The 19,630-nt window shown below is 51.1% G+C and overlaps 2 protein-coding genes and 1 pseudogene across 2 annotated transcripts; 1 reads left to right on the forward strand and 2 right to left on the reverse strand.

Moving 5' to 3' along the window:
- Window positions 1-3,050: 3,050 nt before the first annotated feature.
- Window positions 3,051-3,924, reverse strand: LOC127298630 (auxin-responsive protein SAUR36-like; annotated as a pseudogene).
- A 364-nt stretch (window positions 3,925-4,288) lies between these two features.
- LOC127298628 (auxin-responsive protein SAUR36-like) lies at window positions 4,289-5,223 on the forward strand. The gene has a single exon (XM_051328474.1). It carries the CDS (start codon window positions 4,686-4,688, stop codon window positions 5,145-5,147), a length of 462 nt encoding a protein of 153 aa, XP_051184434.1. The 5' UTR covers window positions 4,289-4,685; the 3' UTR covers window positions 5,148-5,223.
- Window positions 5,224-9,388: 4,165 nt separating this feature from the next.
- On the reverse strand, window positions 9,389-11,201 carry LOC127298632 (auxin-responsive protein SAUR36-like). Its single transcript, XM_051328476.2, has one exon. The coding sequence runs from the start codon at window positions 10,071-10,073 to the stop codon at window positions 9,648-9,650; it is 426 nt and encodes a 141-aa protein (XP_051184436.1). The 5' UTR covers window positions 10,074-11,201; the 3' UTR covers window positions 9,389-9,647.
- Window positions 11,202-19,630: the final 8,429 nt, after the last annotated feature.

The raw sequence follows: 19,630 nt of genomic DNA on the forward strand, positions 1-19,630 counted from the left end.
GACCGGGCTTCCAGGGAGGTTATGCTTAGAGGGGGATGTCGCGGAGGTCTCTATAATCTCGACCTGTCAACAATAAAGCAAGTCTTCAGCAGTCTCAGGGTGTCACGTGATCAGTGGCACTCGCGTCTAGGACACCCAGCTACTCCTATAGTTCAGCATATCTTACACCGCCATGAGCTCCCATCCATGTCAGTCAATAAAGCTGTAGTTTGTGATGCCTGTCAGCAAGGCAAGAGTCATCAACTACCTTTTTCGCTATCCACTCGTGTAACCACTGCACCTCTTGAAATAATATATTCAGATGTATGGGGGCCTGCCCAAGTTTCTACTAGTGGTCATCAGTTTTATGTGAGTTTTATTGATGCATACAGTCGCTTTACATGGCTTTATCTCTTAAAACATAAATCTGATGTCTTTAAGGTTTTCCTTCAGTTTCAGCAACATGTTGAACGTTTACTTGGTAGGAAATCATCCATGTGCAGAGCGATTGGGGTGGTGAATATCATCGCTTGAATCAATTTTTCGCTGACATTGGTATATCACATCGTGTCTAATGTCCTCATACCCATCAACAAAATGGGACTGCTGAACGCAAACATCGACACATTGTCGAAACTGGCCTTACTCTGTTAGCTCATGCGAGTGCACCTTACCGATTTTGGAGTGATGCATTTACTACTGCTTGTTTTTTTTTATTAACAGACTTCCTAGTAAAGTTATAGATATGCAAACACCCCTTGAACGCTTGTTAGGGGAGACTCCTGATTACACATTCCTCAAGGTTTTTGGATGTGCTTGTTGGCCACATCTTAGACCATACAATAATCGCAAGCTCCAGTTTCGTTCCAAACAGTGTGTTTTTCTTGGCTATAGCTCCTTACACAAAGGTTACAAGTGTCTCCATATACCTACCAACAGAGTTTATATATCCCGCGATGTTGTGTTTGATGAGACGGTTTTTCCCTTCTCTCAAACCTCATCTTCTTCTTCTCCACCGTTGTCATCTCCACCTTCCACTAATCCCGACCAATTTGTTGATGTTGCATATACCCCATTGTTGTTAGCTAATCATGGTGCAGGATTGGGTCGTGGCGCTCGGCTTGAGTTACTCGATGACACGGATGATACATCTGGCACTCCATCGACGCCCCCTCCTCGCGGTGCGGCACCGGCTGCTGGTCCTCGCAGCCCGGACGTCGATTGCATGGGACATGCAGGCGAGGGCTCCACCTCACCCGGGCACGTCGATCGTTCGCCTGGCAGCGTTCGCCAGGCCGCTCATGGGCCGTCCTCTCCCGACGCAGCCCATACACCGGGGTCGGCTACGTCGACTACGGCTGCGACGAGTTCTCCGTCGCTTCCTCCCGCGGTGCCTACCAGCGATGGCTCTGATATACCACCGCCTGCTCCTAAGGGTGTAGTCACGCGCTTACAGCGTGGCATTCGTCAACAAAAGATTCGGAGCGATGGTACTGTTGCTTGGAACGTCACTCGGTCTTCTGATCCTACTATGCTACATACTGAACCGACTGACTACCGCCTTGCTCTCTCCTCGCCTCATTGGCGTACGGCTATGGAGCATGAGTTTACAGCACTTCAGCGCAACCAGACCTGACGACTTGTTCCTCCTCGGTCTGGCATCAACATTATTGACTGTAAGTGGGTCTTCAAGATTAAACGGAAAGCTGATGGTAATATTGACAGATATAAGGCACGCCTTGTGGCCAAAGGATTTAAACAGCGACATGGTCTTGACTATGAAGATACTTTTAGCCCTGTGGTCAAGCCTACTACCATTCGTCTGCTCTTGTCCATGGCTCTCTCCCAAGGGTGGCATCTCCGTCAGCTTGATATACAAAATGCATTTTTACATGGCATTCTTGAAGAAGAGGTATTCATGCGGCAACCTCCAGGCTTTGAAGATCCCACTCATACTGGTTATTTGTGTCGACTTGACAAGGCTCTCTATGGACTTAAGCAGGCTCCTCGTGCATGGCATGCTCGCCTTTGTTCTGTGCTTACTAACCTTGGGTTTACTCCTTCTACGGCTGATACTTCGTTATTCATTCTGAGGCGCCCTACCATCACAGTTTACCTTCTAGTCTATGTTGATGATATCATTGTGGTGAGTTCATCCACTATTGCAGCTGATCGTCTGGTGGTTCAGCTTGGGTCCTCTTTTGCTCTCACAGATCTTGGCCCGTTGCACTACTTCTTGGGTGTTGAGGTACACCGTCCGGGCCGTGGCAGTCTGTTGTTGAGCCAGAAGAAATATGCCTTGGATCTCTTACATCGTGCTGGGCTTCAGAAGTGTTGTCCAGTTTCTACTCCTATGACACCTTCTGATAAGCTCTCACTCATGGATGGATCTCCTCTATCACCACAGGATTCCACGCGTTACCGTAGCATCGTTGGAGGCCTTCAATACCTTACCATGACACGGCCAGACTTGTCTTTTGCTGTGAACAAAGTCTGTCAATACCTTCATGCTCCTCGCTGCACTCATTGGTCGGCGGTCAAACGTATACTTCGCTATGTGAAGGCTACTCTCTCACATGGTCTACTGTTGAGATCTTCTCCTACACCTGCTCCGCTCCTGTCTGCCTTTTCTGATGCTGACTGGGCTGGCAGTGTTGATGACCGTCGATCCACGGGGGGATATGCTATATTCTTTGGTGGTAATCTCGTTTCCTGGAGTGCTAGGAAACAGGCTACTGTCTCTCGCTCCAGCACAGAGTCTGAATACAAAGCGCTTGCAAATGCTACTGCTGAAATCATTTGGGTACTAGCTCTTCTGAGTCAACTTGGAATGTCATTGAAAAGTCCACCTATACTATGGTGCGACAATATTGGAGCCACCTATCTATGTTCTAACCCAGTATTTCACGCTCGCACTAAGCACATCGAGATTGATTTTCACTTTGTGCGTGAGAGGGTTGCTCAAAAGGAACTTCAGATACGGTTTATTTCTTCCAAGGATCAGTTAGCTGACATTTTTACCAAGCCGCTACATTTGCCATTGTTTGAACACCGCAAGCGCAATCTCAATCTTCATGGAACAGTTGAGATTGAGGGAGGGTGATAAACTATGTATTTAGACTAATACCTAACTTGTATGCATATGGTACGGTGATGTATAAACCTACCATATACCCCTTGTATCTACTCTATATATATGCCATACCGGCAGGCCCTAAGGGTTACGGTCCTTACCCTAATTCAGTTTACCCCAACTTTCAATCATGCCACTGTCAAAGCGGCACGGTCTTGCTATGGAGCTCAGGAATGCCCTCACAACTTCTGCGGACGCATTTCTCCTAAGCAAGCACGTGGCATACTCCATGACGGCAGCGTTGCAGGGCAGCATGATCCGGCCATCGTCGCCACCCGCGAACCCGAACTCCTCCTGAGACATCCTCAGGAGCTCGACGAAGACTGCGGTGCTGAGGTACGCAAGTGGCATCTCGAACCGGACCCTTTGAGGTGTATACTGCGCAGTGCCCCTTCGCCGCTACTGAGGTGGTCGTGCAGCACTCCTCGGCGGCTCTTTTCGCCGTTGTAGTCCGTGTGATCCTCTTCCTCCCCATGGCCGCCATCCTCTGCCACTTCTTTGCCAGCTGAGCAAGCCTCTTGGCGCTGACCATGGTTGCTTCTCTTTGTTGGCTCAAAGTTCAGAGAATTTGTATCAGGTGGTGGTATTCAGCTAGGTGTTGTAGTGGTTGGCATGTGGATGAACTTATGATAAGATGGCGGTGCTAAGCTGATAGATTTATAGGTGACAAGGGAGAGAAGCAACGTGCAGTTTAGGTGCAGCTGATCCATCCATCGTGACGAGTTGGCAAGGGACAGAGCCATGAACTCAGAACATGCAATGCTGCAAGGGTGCAGGGGGCAAGCAATGTGGATCTTGTATTTATTTTCCTGGGGCCATCAGTTTGCCACTTGTTGGGGACTATATCGACCGATACTAGTAGCATGGTCTTGGAGCCTTGGACATTACAATTGATTATCTAGGTCTTGATGGTATCCTGATGATAAGAAGCATATAGAGTGGCCCCTGAGATGGAGATATCTGGACTGACAGTTGTTCATGGATCCTGACAGGAGTTGTGACATGCAATTGCTCATGCTCCTTAGTCCTTACAGTCTACCCTTTTCTGCACATTCAGTTGCTGCCAGTCTTAGATGATTTTCCGTGTTGCCCCATGTACGTAGCAGTCCACCTGATCCGATGCGTGTATAAACACAAGGCCAATTAGTAGTCCGACTCTGAACTTCTAGCTGGGCGTCTGGCCTGCACAGCCGTGGTGATCGGTTTGCTGAGGAAATGGCACGTGGACCCCATGGGGATCTCTAGCCACAAGCACATTTCAGACATGTATGGTGCTTGAAAATCTCATCAAAATTATTCATCACGTTATCTGCAGCTAGTTGCAACAACATTGCATGCAGAGCACTCATGGCCTTGTCTCCTGCCCACCGCTCTTGCTGATAGCTACACACAACCTTCACGCATATGCACTGCCCTGAGCCCTCTCTCCCTGTTACTTCTACTATAAATCCATGCCTTGCTCAACACAAAACTCTTCATCCCATCTGCAAGCAACATCACGATCTACAATACATCTTCAGACTTTCAGAGCCAGAGTGAAATTTAGCCAACAAGGAACACATCAGACTCAACCATGATCCATCCAAAGAAGCTTGCTCAGCTGGCCAAGAAGGGCCGGCAGATGTTGTTGTCCACCGCCGGTGCCCGCCGCCGGCAGGCATCGGACATGAATGACGACGAATGCTGCAGCACAACGTCATCTGTGGTTGCCGATGAGGGCCACTGCGTGGTGTACACCGCCGACGGAGCACGGTTCGAGGTCCCTCTGGTGTACCTCGGGACGATGGTCTTCGCTGAGCTCCTGAGGATGTCCGAAGAGGAGTTTGGCTTCACTAGCGGCAGGGACGGAGGCAGGATCACGCTGCCCTGCGACGCCACAGTGATGGATTACGTCTTGTGCCTGGTCAGGAGAGAGGCCTCCGAGGAGGTTGAGAGGGCGTTCTTGAGCTCAATTGCGGGGCACTGCCGCAGCTACAGTGCTAGCTACATGGCGCCATCAATGAAATCCAGCCATCAATTTGCTCTTTGTACTTAGCTACTAGCTTAGAAACTGAATTTTGGTTAGGACCAAGAGGAGCTCTGTAGCGTCTGATGTAAAGATTTGGTTATCACAGGAAATGATACAAAGGAGACAACTTTTCTGTGAAAAATTCGTTTGTTACATCTAACATAGTTCATATAGAGTACTGAGGAAAGTACACCATGGGCTCGTGATCATGACTTGCGGGGACAGGAGGCAGTGGCTAAAAGGAGACCATTGAGATGGCTGGAAGGTGTCTGAACTTGGCAACAGCGTGGTGAAGGAGATGAGGATGGGGAGGATTAGATGAACAATAAATAAACTGATATTCCTACCTCTGACTAGAACTGTCAGATTGGGACTGCGGGTCTTAGATGGAGGTGGGTTCAGCAGTTCGTAGGTTCTCGTTAGAGGTAGCAATGGTTGTTTGCTGCCTAGGAAATGGATGCTTCAACTGTGTCGTTGCCAGAAGTGGCTGATTCTGGATCTCCATTCCTCGTGTGCTGGAGAATGCTATGCATGGGCTGGGCGGCCTCGCGTTGTCTCACCACACTCCGATGAGAATTGCAGACCAGAATAAGCCCCTAATCAGTAGCAGTATGTAGCAAAGCAAACTAATGTCTGATACATGTTTCTGATACTTGCTTTTTATCTTCTGTTCTGTAGACACTGCACAGAAATGAAATGAGCCTTGTAGTTGAACATATCGTACAGTGACATTTTTTTCACCGTTTTCTTCTAGAATGGGATCTATTCATTTTTTTATATACAAATTCAGCATCTTCTTTTGTGAAGAAACTGCAAGAGAATATTTGACAGCAGGTTTTGACTTTTGGGTTTCCAGGTTTCTGCTAGATTGACTACAGCCTTGCAAGATTGAAAACCTTACGTAAATATTTCTCTAGTGGCAGCAGGAAAAATGCCGAAGATTCCATTAACATGAAGAGAATGCACAATTTCCAAACTCTTTCTATACATGTCAAAACACTACTATACTAACAAGTACTAAACATAAAAACATTGGAAGCTGCAAACAGACACTTGTTGCCTTGTTGGTTGACACCCAGAGATTGTGCTATACAACTTGCATAGTGACATGGCATCGCCATGGAGCTCAAGAATGCCTTCTCAACCTCCACTGAAGCATTTCTCCCGAGCAAGTACATCATGTATTCCATCACCATGGCATCACAGGGCAACGTGATCCTGCCATCGCGCTGACGAAACCAAACTCCTGAGACATGCGGAGGAGCTCTCTGAAGATCAGTGTGCCAAGTTACGGTAACAGCACCTCAAAACGAGTCCCATCAGTTGTGTACATGACACAGTGACCCTTGCCTGGCACTGCCATTGAGCACCCTTGGGCTGGCAAGTTGCTTTCTGAGGGATGCCACCATTTGCCACTTCTCTGCTAGTTGAGAAATTCTCTAGTCACTAATCATGGTCAGTTCTTTCTTCTGAAAGGCGGGACTGGAGACTCTACCTGAGTTGCAATGCTTTGTTTGTCTTAGAAGATGGTGTTTGGAAGGCACTGGACCAATAATTTATAGCTGACGAGAAGTAGGAGGCCCATCTGGCACCGGCGCGGACTGCGGCAGGGAGATCCCCTCTCGCCGCAGCTCTTCGTGCTAGCGGTGGATACCTTGGGACGGCTCATCAAGCACGCTGCCGACGCCGGCATCCTGCGAGCGCTGCACACCTCCCGCCCCATCCCGGTGGTGTCCCTATATGCTGATGACGTTGTGCTTTTCTGCCACCCCTCCGCATCCGACATCAACGCCGTCAAAGCGATCCTGCAGCTCTTCGGGCAAGCGTCCGGCCTACAGGTGAACTACACCAAGAGCTCGGCGACCCTGCTCAACTGCGACGCCGAGGCTGCCGCCTTGGTCACGGACACGCTGGGTTCCCCCGTTGCGGACCTGCCACTCACCTACCTAGGGATCCCGCTAACTCTCCGACGCCCTACCAGGGCTCAGATGCTTCCCTTGGTGGAGAAAACAGCGGCCACGCTCCCCATATGAAGGCCAAGCTTATGGACCGCTCTGGCAGATTGACGATGGTAAAGGCGGTCCTGGCCGCGATCCCCATCCATCAGCTGATGGTGCTTCAGCTGCCCAAGTGCGTCCTAAGGTTGCTCGAGAAGATTCAGCGGGGTTTTCTTTGGGAGGGGCGTGCGGTGGCTAGCGGAGGCCACTGTCATGTCAATTGGTGCACCGTATGCCGGCCAATCTCTCTTGGCGGTCTCGGCGTCCAGGATAGGGAGCGGGCGGGGCTGGCCCTGAGGCTGCGCTGGCTTTGGTTTAGCAAGACTGACCAGGAGAGAGCTTGGAGTGGGCTTGACCTACAGGCCACACAGCAGAAGCAGAACCTCTTCTTCGCCTCGACGGAGATGGTGGTCGGCGATGGGCACTCCGGCTTGTTCTGGGAGGATCGCTGGATTTATGGCCGCGCCATCCGCCAGATCGCTCCCGAGCTATACGCCTGCGTCCCGAAGAGGCGTCGGAAGACGACGACCATTGCGGCGGGCCTGCATGCCCACATCTGGGCGCGTGACATTCACGGCGTCCTGGGCATCCGTGAGGTGGGACAGTACCTACTGTTGTGGAGGCAGGTGGAGTCCATCCCCCTCACAAACCAGCCTGACCAGCTACTCTGGCGTTGGATCGCAAACGGTGCTTACTCGGCGAAATCGTGCTACCTGGCCATGTTCCACGGCTCCAAAGCTTGCGCCTCTTGGAAGCTCCTTTGGAAAACCTGGGCTCCGCCTCGGGTCAAGTTCTTCCATTGGCTTGCGGCCAAGGATCGCTGCTGGACGGCGGATCACCTTCGCCGGCGGGGGCTGCAGCACCACCCTCGTTGCTTGCTCTGCGATCAAGCACCGGAGACCATGCAGCACATCCTACTAGCCTGCCCTTTCTCGAGGCAAGTTTGGTACGAGATCCTGGCTTGGCTCCGCCTTACCTGCAACCCTCCCGTCGATGAGTCCTCCTTGAACGACTGGTGGATCATCGCGCGACAGAACACGCCTAAGCCAATGCACAAGGGCCTCGCCACTATGACGCTACTGCTGCCGTGGATGATCTGGAAACAACGCAACGCTTGTGTCTTCGAGGGTGAGCGGCCCTCGGTCTCTGGCACATGCGACAAGATCCGGGCAGAAGCTACCATCTGGGCTAGGGCAGGGGCGTTAGGTCTGCGTGCCGTGCTGCCAGTAGATTGGGATGTCCACTGAGCTTATGTCATACCATGCCCTGTAACACACCTCCCTTGTGAGTTGTGATCTTGTAACACTATCCTTCTTTGCAATGAAATGAAACGCAATGTCATTGCGTTTTCTCAAAAAAAAAAAGCAGTTGATTACTGGGTAAAGGCCTATAGGGACACGGCCATGAGTCTGGTATGTGCAATGTCGCAAGCTGATCAAAGCAATGTTATTTACATTTACATGTTGCTTTGGGCCTAGCTGTTTGGTGTGTGCTGGGTACATAACCGTGCACCGCCAGTGACATGTTTAGTGGGTAAGCAGCATGAGAACCCCAGGAAAACGAGTTGAATGAGTGAGACTTAATTCTTTAGCTATTGTGCGATGATATATTGGCAGACAATCCTTGTAATTGTGATAGTGAAATCTAGCCAGCACGTTCAGTTGTCAATAGTTTTCCTTTGGCAGATGATATACTGAATTAGTTATATTTATGATTGCACTTTAATGCGTATTTTTTACATTTTGATTGGGTATGAACAGTGTCATATCTCAGTCCTGTTGATGGCCTGCCTGACTTGTAGCATTGCATGTGGAAACCACTCTTTAGTTCTTTCTCTGCACTTTCCTTTGGCCTTCTAACAGCTCCATTCCTGAAGATTGTGAATAACAGGCATGCACCAAACCTTGGACCGACACACTTCTTATTGCGTGTTTTTCTGGCGTACTACCTTCTGTGAAGTTTTATGAGTTGGAGGACATTCGGTATTCGGTATAGTTAATCATCAGTTGTTTCTATGCCAAAAAAAACTTTGTTAAACTGCTAAATAAAGCTTGTTTTGTCTTCCATCTTGTGATTTTTATCCTACTTCAATACCTCATATAGTGATGGTCTTTAAATTTTTTTCCTACAAATTCAGTTGAAAATGGCTCCTGTACCACCTGATCATTTCACAGATTCACATTTTTTGACCTTTTTAGTGGTCTGGCTTAGATGATAGGTTGGAAAGAAACTTGTGTATACTCTGTGTAGCAGGATGAAACAATCGACATCTAAAAATAGTCACAACCATTGTTGCTCCTTTGCACAGTTGTATCATGCGAACTCAAATGTAAGAGAAGAATGGCTGCAAGCCAGCAACTTCTGGTTGGCCAAAATAATACTGCTTTGTTGCTTTGATGATCACATTGCTTTACATGCAATTTTCCTTCTCCTATTGTCTGTTATCTAACTATCTTACACTATCCAGAAAACTACACAAAATTGAAGAGAGAATCAGGGTCTGTAATTCTGCATGCATGTTCTTCAGAAGCTACAAACAGAAAATTTGTTGGCTGGCTCCAACAGCCGGCACCACACTGCCGGTGTAGTGGCAAAATGTCACCATAGAGCTTAGCAGGGCATTCTTGACATCGGCGGAGGCATTTTTCCTGAGCAAGCTCATGACATACACCAGGACTGCAGCATCACAAGGCAGTGTGATCTTGCCATGGCTTGCAAAGCCAAACTCCTCCTGAGACATCTTCAGGAGCTCGCCGAAAAGCGTTGTGCTGAGGTACACCAAAGGGACCTCGAAACGCCTCCCATCGGCCGTGTACATGATGCAGTGGCCCTTGGTTGGTACAGAAGTGCAGCAACCTTCATCTTCCTTGGCTGACACTGCGAGCCTCTTCCTTCCAAGTGCTTCCACCCTTTGCCACTTCTTTGCCAATTGAGCAAGTCTCTTGGCGCCGGCCATGGTCGGTTCTCGGTCTTTGTGTTTTCAGCTGGAATTTGAGGAAGTGAGCTATGGATGTGCAGAAGGATAGAGAGGGAGAGAGATTGGCGGAATATATTGGATGTATTATTGAGCCTCATGGGCGAGTATATATAGGCGTACAGGGATCATCTTGGAGTGCAAGACAAGACACAAGATCTATCTCTATCCTAGACTACCTAAACCGTATGTATACCAAATATATCTCTAACACTCCCCCGCAGTCGTAGCGGTAGTGACGTGAACAACAGTAGCGTCACGGACGGTCAGACTGGAGATAAACCGAAGTGGACCCCAGAAGGCTGACACTCCCCCGCAGTCACAGCGGGAGCGTCGTGGACGGAGTTGCGTCGCGGATGCTTGGACTGTAGAGGAAGCTGGTGAGGCGCAGGCGAGGTGGTAGCCCTTGTGCCGATGTCGAGGGAGCCGAGAGCATGGGTGTTGCAACCTTGGTCGGGGTAGCCGCGCGAGGAGATGTCGTGGTCGATGTCGTGGTCGGGAGCCGGTGTCGAGGTAGCCACACATGAAGCCGCAAGCGCGTAGTGCGCGAGGAGAGTGACGGAGACGCGTCGAGGCAGTCGTGGAGGTTGTCGATGCCGAAGTCGATGCAGTCCGAGCCGTCGAGGACGAGGTGCTGCCCTAGTTTTGTCAGAACTAGGCGCACGTCGGGAACGAAGGCATACTCCGGTTTTGCCAGAACCGAGTACGCAAAGACGAAGTCGGCGACGCGGTCGAGGCAGTCGTAGAAGAGTCGATGCCGATGAAGACGTTGTCGAAGCCGATGAAGACGAGGCGCTGGCCCGAGCTTGCCAGGCTCGGGGACGCGTCGGGGACGAAGGCACGCGTCGGTGTTGCCAATACCGGGCGTGCGAGGGAAGGGACCATCATGGACCGCGAGGTCGTGGTGGATGGAGACGTAGAAGGCGGCGAAACCAGTGGTGACCAGGAGTGACCATGCTGGATGCCTAGACTGTAGAGGTGGTCGGCGAGGCCTGCGACGACCAGAGTGGTCATGCAGGGTACCTGTGGAGGTGCGGCGGTGGTACTCGAAGTTGGCGAGGAGGAACCCGGCGGCTTGACGTAGACCTTGCGCTGACGGTGGCGACCTGCGCCGATGGGCGGCGCGGTAGTAGCTCGGAACGTCGGTGCGCGGGGACGGCGAAGGAGACCGCATGCGGCGACGTCTCGGCCCGAGGGGCCGGCGTAGCTGCAGGGCGCGAGTCGATGCAGCGGCGGGAGGCCACCAGCAACGTACACGCCTTGGAAGGCGCGTCGGAGGCCGGTAGCATGGACCAAAGGCGGTGGCGCTGCGGCCCGAAGGGGCGACGCAGCGGCAGCCCGTAGCTCGATCGGTGGTAGGCGCGTGCTCGGGGACGTGCTTGGCGGAGACGTGCGCGCGGTCGGTTGATCAGACCGATGGCGGCGTTGTACGCGTCATGGCGTGGACGACGTGCCGCAGATTGGAGTCGTTGGCGACGTGGTCAGTGATGTCCTGGGCGATGACGACGAAGACGGACCAGCGATGGAGACCGCGCGGGCGAGACAGCCTGCTGCGTCGCACGTAGGCGTCCCGTGTGTGACGCGTGCGGCCGTGCCGCGCGGTTGATGAAGATGGCCGGTGCAGTCGACGCCAAGGTTGGAGTAGAGGCGCGTGATGACGACGGCGGTGAGCGACTCAATCCGATCTATGATCGGCAAAACCAAAAAAGAAAACGTCGGTCGAGCGACCGGCGAGCAAAAAGAAAACCAATCTACAGATTGGAAAAAAAAAGACTCGAGGGCAGCGGATCAACAGATCGGCGGACGAACCCTCATACGGGTTGCGCGGCCCCCGGAGTAGATCATGGAGATCGACCTCCCCGGGGGCGGCGCGGTGAAAGCAGCGGCGGCTAGGTTAGGATCGGCGCCGCTCTGATACCATGCAGAAGGATAGAGAGGGAGAGAGATTGGCGGAATATATTGGATGTATTATTGAGCCTCATGGGCGAGTATATATAGGCGTACAGGGATCATCTTGGAGTGCAAGACAAGACACAAGATCTATCTCTATCCTAGACTACCTAAACCGTATGTATACCAAATATATCTCTAACAGGATGTTTGAATGCTCAGTTTGTGGATGAGCTGATCGAGTGATTGTGTTGAGCTAGCTGTTTGCCGAATTTATAGGCGAGGGGAAGGACATCTTGATGGTGAACTGTGGTCGTCATTGAGAAGAGTTGGGAAGGGACAGGGCCATGAGATCTGTGCATGCAATGTTGCAGTATGATTAATTCGGATTAGATTGTGGTGGGGCCAAATATTTGGTGTGTGCCGGAGCCTATAGTTGCAACTGGTTGGCATTGGTTTGCTTTCTTATCATTTTTGGCTGCTATACCGAACCGCATTGGGGGCAAGAGGCGTGTCGAGAACATGGCTATCGGCAACACGCGAGGATGGTACAGCGATGGTTCCAGATTCAAGGATTGAACAATGTCTGGCAGCACCGACAGATAGCTGACATGTGATGCACATTGTTCATCCTTCTATCAGTCTATTCTTTGTGAAGATTCAGTCAGTCTAGCGCATGATCTGTTTTGATCTCCGACATCTCACATGGTGGCTTCTGCTGTTGAAATTTATTTCTTTTGTGTACATTAGTACATGACAAGGAGTACATTTTCAGCGTTACGCTATCTATGCACTTCTCCTGACAGATGCCTAACACTGTGATGTGCATTGTTCATGCTCCTTATCAGCCTATTCTTTGTGAAGAGTCCGTCAAAGCTGGTGTTGGTCCAACAGATGATCTGTTTCATTTCCGGCATATCACATGGTGACTGCTTGGTATTGCTTCTCATTTCTTCTAGGGTATGGGAGTACAGGAGGTGGTTTGGTCATATGCAACGAAAACCTCCAGAAGCACCACTGGAATTCTAAGGAGTATGGAAAATACGAGGGGCAGAGGACGACCAAAGTTGACATGGTCGGAGGCGGTAAAAAGAGACTTGAGGGACTGGAATGTCCCTAAAGATTTGGCTCTTGGTACGACCGCATGGAAATCAGCGATCGATGTGCTCAAATCTTAGTTTACCTGTTCTTTTTTCTCTCTCCTTGTTTTGATTTCCTTATGTTTCCGTTGGGTTTCATATCTAGCCTACCCCAACTTGATTGGGAAAAGGCTTTGATGTCGTTGTTGTATGGGAGTACATGACTAGAAGCATAACTGTCCTGAAGTCACCTTTGTTTCCTTTCCTCTGGAAGTGGTAGGTATGTCATGTTTCCATGCTGAAGCTGATGACTCCGATAGTCTGATGTGTGTTGTGTTGACTGTTTTGCTCCAATGCATGTATTATATTTGCAATGCAAACTTTCCAGTTATTTTTTTATTTCTTAATTAGATTTTTATTTAGTCCAACATAAGAATAAATTGAGAACAGGAAACCCCTCTCTAATAATGACATGACACACATGTACTGAGTCCTGCTAGACTGCTTTAGATTTGTACAATCTGTGACTAAAACTTATAAACTGATGGTCCAAATGATAATCTGTTCCAATTCCTGAATTTGCAGATGATGGAAAAACACGTGTTATAAAGGAAGGTGGAGTGCATGCATGGAGCTGTCAGTGCGCAATCCAGGCAAGTGCAGGATCATCTAGTAGTAGTATCTAGTGTATTTTCGGTGCTTTGCTTGCAAATCAGCAGTGCATGCAGCTACTGCCATACTGACCAGTTGCAAATTGGCATGTGGGCCGCATGTTAATCAGGCACAGCGTGTGATGATATATCATCTCCAGTTCCATTAGCAAGCAACCCAAATTATTTTTTATCATGCTGGCCTCTTACTTAGCCATTAAGAAGGTCAGTATGCCATCACATTGTGATCTCCAAATAACCATCCAAACATGCACTGCTATAGAAATCAAATCAAGGTTACATTTCTATATATCTTGGCTTACTGCTTACACCTTCAGTTAGCATGTCATGTTCTCAGCGCATGACCGTGTAATCCTATTTCCTATTCCATAGCTGCACCTAATAAAAATGCATACCTTTTTTTTTTTCTCCTATTGCCTATATTAACTATCTACACTATTCCAGGTAAACTACAGAAAACAGAGGCACTGCATCGGGGTGCATGTACTTCAGGAGCTAGAAACAGCAATTTTCTGGCTGGATCCAACAGATGGCATTGTGCAGTGTAGTTACAAGACGTCACCATAGAGTTGAGCAACGCGTTCTCAACCTTGGCAGAGACATTTCTCCTGAGCAAGCACATGACATACTACATCACTTGGGCATCACAATGCAATGCGATATTGCCATCGTTTGGGAATCCAAACGCCTCCGGCCTGGGACACCCTCAGGAGCTCACCGAAGATCATCGTGCTGAGATACACCAATGTTACCTCGAAGCGCCTCCCATTGGTTGTGTACACGATGCAGTGTCCCTTGACCGCTGAAGAGGTGCAACACTCTTCATCTTCTTTGGCTGTTGCAGTCAGCCTCTTCCCCCCAAGTGATGCCATCCTTTGCCACTTCTTTGCCAATTGAGGAAGTCTTTTGGCGCTGACCATGGTTGGTTCGTGATCTTGTTCTTCAGCTGTAAATTTGGAGAAGTGAGTAATCGATGGTGTAATGCTCAATTGGTGGTGGAACGACCTGATGCTGTTGAGCTTAGACGTTTGCTGAATTTATAGCCGAGAGAAAGGACATCTTGATGGTGAAGTGTAGTTGTCGTTGGAAAAGATGGCAAGGGACAAGGCCATGGGATCAGCACATGCACGAATTGTTTATAGTTCAAAGCAATGTGTTAACACAAATATAGTCGTATTACTGAAGCTTAGTCTCTATGTACTGGCTCTGAAATAAAAGGTTGAACTGCATATTTTTCCAGACCAGAAAGATTGCAAATTTCATCATGAATCTTTGTTCCATTTCAATTCTACTAACTTCACATTTCCATCTTCCATTGAACAAAAATGGTGCCTATAACAAGGAATAGTAGCTACTGCCATTCTTCAGAAACTAACAAATAGCTATATGCTGGCGAAGCTCTACAGATGACGCCATCATGCCACTGTCAAAGCGGCACGGTCTTGCTATGGAGCTCAGGGATGCCCTCACAACTTCTGCGGACGCATTTCTCCTAAGCAAGCACGTGGCATACTCCATGACGGCAGCGTTGCAGGGCAGCATGATCCGGCCATCGTTGCCACCCGCGAACCCGAACTCCTCCTGAGACATCCTCAGGAGCTCGCCGAAGACTGCGGTGCTGAGGTACGCAAGTGGCATCTCGAACCGGACCCTTTCAGAGGTGTATACCGCGCAGTGCCCCTTCGCCGCTACTTAGGTGGTCATGCAGCACTCCTCGGCGGCTCTTTTCGCCATTGTAGTCCGTGTGATACTCTTCCTCCCCATGGCTGCCATCCTCTGCCACTTCTTTGCCAGCTGAGCAAGCCTCTTGGCGCTGACCATGGTTGCTTCTCTTTGTTGGCTCAAAGTTCAGAGAATTTGTATCAGGTGGTGGTATTCAGCTAGGTGTTGTAGTGGTTGGCATGTGGATGAACTTATGATAAGATGGCGGTGCTAATCTGATAGATTTATAGGTGACAAGGGAGAGAAGCAACGTGCAGTTTAGGTGCAGCTGATCCATCCATCTTGACGAGTTGGCAAGGGACAGAGCCATGAACTCAGAACATGCAATGCTGCAAGGGTGCAGGGGGCAAGCAATGTGGATCTTGTATTTATTTTCCTGGGGCCATCAGTTTGCCACTTGTTGGGGGCTACATCGACCGATACTAGTAGCATGGTCTTGGAGCCTTGGACATTACAATTGATTATCTAGGTCTTGATGGTATCCTGATGATAAGAAGCATATAGAGTGGCCCCTGAGATGGAGATATCTGGACTGACAGTTGTTCATGGATCCTGACAGGAGTTGTGACATGCAATTGCTCATGCTCCTTAGTCCTTACAGTCTACCCTTTTCTGCACATTCAGTTGCTGCCAGTCTTGGATGATTTTCCGTGTTGCCCCATGTACGTAGCAGTCCACCTGATCCGATGCGTGTATAAGGCCATCTCCAAGATCAGGGCGACGGACGCTTAAATTGGTCGCTTGTGTCTATTTGCGTTGCTTGGTGGACACGAAAAATGACCGTTTTTGTCCATAGTCCATTTGCGCCTAGGTGCCTCCAGCAGTCCGACGCATTTGCGCGTCGGCATGAATTGAGATGGTTCAAAATAACAAAATAAACAGTTTCAACGATGTCATAATTATTACATCCAAAATTTTAAAAGTACATGAAAATAAGATGGTATTTCTCTATGCATTATCTTCATGGCCAGCCAATACCTATTGATGCTCAATCAGATCTGTTTGTAGGCGTCTGCACACGATCTCGTCGGTGATTTCTACATTCATATGCAGATAGTTCTTCTAGGATAATGTCCTAGGGATTGGCGCAACCAGCTCACCTTAAAAATCCCAGTGGTGCTCATTGCGGCCATCAGGACACTCGTTCTCAACTATCATGTTGTGCATGATCACACAACATGTCATCACCTCATGCATGGTCTACAGCAACAATGTTCTTGCCGGGTGACGGACAATTGCCCACCGAGTTTGGAGCACACCAAATCCTTGCTCCACATCTTTCCTTTCCTGCAAGACTCTTGCATCTTGGCAAACCTCCTTGTCTTCTCTGAGTTTGGATTACGGACAATTTCTACCAGTGTGGCCCAGTCAGAGTAGATGCCATCAGCAAGATAATATGGTTTGTCATATGCATTTCCATTGATCTCGTAGCTCATCTGGGGAGCTTTACCTTGCATAAGCATGTTGAAAGCCGGTGATCGGTGCAACACATTGATGTCGTTGTTGGAACTGGTCATGCCAAAGAATGAATGCCAAATCCATAAATCTTGAGATATGACAACTTCAAGAATGACAGCCTCCGCATGCCCGATCCTGCCATCCAAATGGACAGTTCTTCACAGAGCCCTGATGCACCGGCGCCTGGCTTGAATTGTACTCGTGGAGGATGGAGGTCGCAGCAGTAGCCATTGTCTGCGTCCACTGATCGGACTCCTCGTCGGAAGAGGAGTCAACGACCTCCGCGCGGAACTTGTCCAACATCTGCTACATGTCCACCTGCGTGGGTAGGAACTGTGGATCAATAGCCGCACACAATAGCACGGAAAACACGAGAAAGAAATCTACCGGCGCAATCGACCGAACAGGTCGTGGGCGGCGAGGCCGGGCGGCGCAACTAGCAAAGTTTGGCTCCCAAACAGGCGATAGGTGCGCGCCAGAGCCTACCCCGACTGAGATCTTATTCTCCGGCGCAGCGAGTACCGAGCGGACGATGTACTGCGGTGCGGCGGCGGGTGGGCTTGGGGTGGTGGCGTCGCACTAGGGCATCAAAGAAGGGGAAAACGAAGCAAATCCAAGCGATCGATTTCGCTGTCCCTGACATGCGGGACATGGTAAGAAAAAGAGAACGCTCGGCGCGATCGAGCAGCATCTGCGGAGACGCAAAACCTGACGCATATTTGGTCCAGGTTTGCGTCGCCGCGGACGGCCCGGTCACTTTGTGTCGCCTTTCTAGAGCATAGCCCAGACGCATTTTCGGTCTCCACGGGGCAAACGGTCGCGCAGTGTCCGGTTACGTCGCCCAGTTGGAGATGCCCTAAACACGACGCCAATTAGGGCATCTCCGGCGGTGCGACGCAAACGGATGCCGAGCGACCGTTTGCGTCCGCTCTGACCGAAAATGCGTCTGGGCCCTCCTCCAGCGGGGCGACGCAAAGTGACCGGGCCGTCCGCGGCGCCGCAAACCTGACCCAAATATGCGCCAGGTTTGCGTCTCCGCGGACGCTGCGCGGTCGCGGAAAGTGTCTATGTTCGTTGCATCCGGGCCCGATCGGTAGTGACTAGGTAACCATAATATTTGTTCATCACTATTGATTGGCCAAAAGGACCATCTTTACAGAGATGGTTAGTCGAGTTAACCTAAAACTACAACGGTCGTACCTACTCACCGTCGCGCGGCATACACCGGTCTCGGTTACTCGCAGTCGTGCGGCCTACTACTGGCCGCCGGAAGGGCCGGTGCCATCGTCGAAGCAGGAGCGCTTCGCGCACTCCGCGCGCCGCGCACGGCGGCGAACGGACATCTCCTCCTGGCGCCTACGGCGTTCGAGGGCCTCGGCCAGAGAGGAGTCCCACAGGACTGCCCTGGCCATAGAGCTGGCCTCCGCCGCTTGGGCCGCCGTCGCCTCCGCCTGGGCCGCCGCCTGCAACCCCGCCAGCTGGGCGTGGAAGCGGGCCCTATCCCTAGCCGCCTCCGCCACCGCTTCATCCCTGGCGGCGATAGCGCCCGCCAGCTCCCGGTTCTCCCGATCGACCCGCGCGGGAGAAGGGCCCCTCCGCTGGAGCGAGTCCAGGTCGGAGCACATGTTGCCCCGAGCCATGGCGATCGCATAGCTGTGGTCTTCCTCCTCCGCCAACCAAGCCTGACGGTGCAGGGCTTCCCCAGCAAGGGTCTCGAAGGACGCGAGCAGAACGAACTGGTCGCTGCCGCAGTCGAAGAGGCCGGGCACGGGGGGGTCGTCCGCGATGTTGTGGATGACGGCGTTCGCTGGTGGGGCCGCCGGAGGGGCCGCCATCACTGCCCGCGCCTCCGCGAGCTTCGCCCTAGGGTTGGCGAGGTCGGACATGGCGTTGGCGATCTCCGCCCTGGTCACCGCGAGGCGCCCTTCCGCGCGCTCTGCCGCTTCCGCCTCCGCCTCCGCAACCTCCGCCTCCGCCGCCGCCATCTCCGCCGCCGCCGCCTCCGCCTCCAGGTCCAGCTGCTCGGCCTGAACGCCGTCGGTGACTACCTCCTCGTTCTCATCCGGGTGGAGGTGGCGGCACATCTGAAGAATGTGTTCCCAACTACGGTTTTGGTTGGCCATGGATGGATGCTGTAGCTTGAGGTGTGCCCGTCACCGCCGCCGGTGTCCACCATATATAGCCACGGCGGGGCGGGAAATGGCGTTGCCGCGCAGGTCGTTTCCCGCACACGCGAAACACCGGCGAAACTTGCCAATGTATTGGGCGCGCGGGAACGACCGTCGTCGCGCGGGAACAGTTAATCGCCGGCGGCAGTCCTCAATGGGACGTAAAACGCCATTAACGAGCTTGACGCTGTTTCCGCTAAAAAATACGTCCGCACCGCTGGAGGTACCCCCGACGCAAACGATCGCCCTGGGCCGCATGACGTCCGCGGGCCGACGCAAACAGATATTTCGAACGTCCGAAATGCGTTGGCCGGTTGGAAATGCCCTTAGTAGTCCTACTCTGAACTTTGATCTTGGCGAAAAACGCAACAGGAGCGCCATTGGAAGGTACTTCCGAGCGCGGTACCCCGCTTCTCGGCTTCTGAACTGACTGATCACACAACGGGAAGCTGGTGAGGTACCCCGCTTCTCGGTTTCTCGGATGAGCTACAATAGCCATCTGCTACGCATGGACATCGCCAGACGAGGGAGAAGACCAGATCTCGATCATG

Source organism: Lolium perenne, chromosome 5 (genome assembly GCF_019359855.2).
Source record: "Lolium perenne isolate Kyuss_39 chromosome 5, Kyuss_2.0, whole genome shotgun sequence".
In the NCBI taxonomy this organism is placed as follows: domain Eukaryota; kingdom Viridiplantae; phylum Streptophyta; class Magnoliopsida; order Poales; family Poaceae; genus Lolium; species Lolium perenne.

Excerpts from the sequence above, each read along its gene's own strand:
- LOC127298628 (XM_051328474.1), top strand. The coding sequence starts at position 4,686 with ATGATCCATCCAAAGAAGCTTGCTCAGCTGGCCAAGAAGGGCCGGCAG.
- LOC127298632 (XM_051328476.2), bottom strand. The coding sequence starts at position 10,073 with ATGGCCGGCGCCAAGAGACTTGCTCAATTGGCAAAGAAGTGGCAAAGG.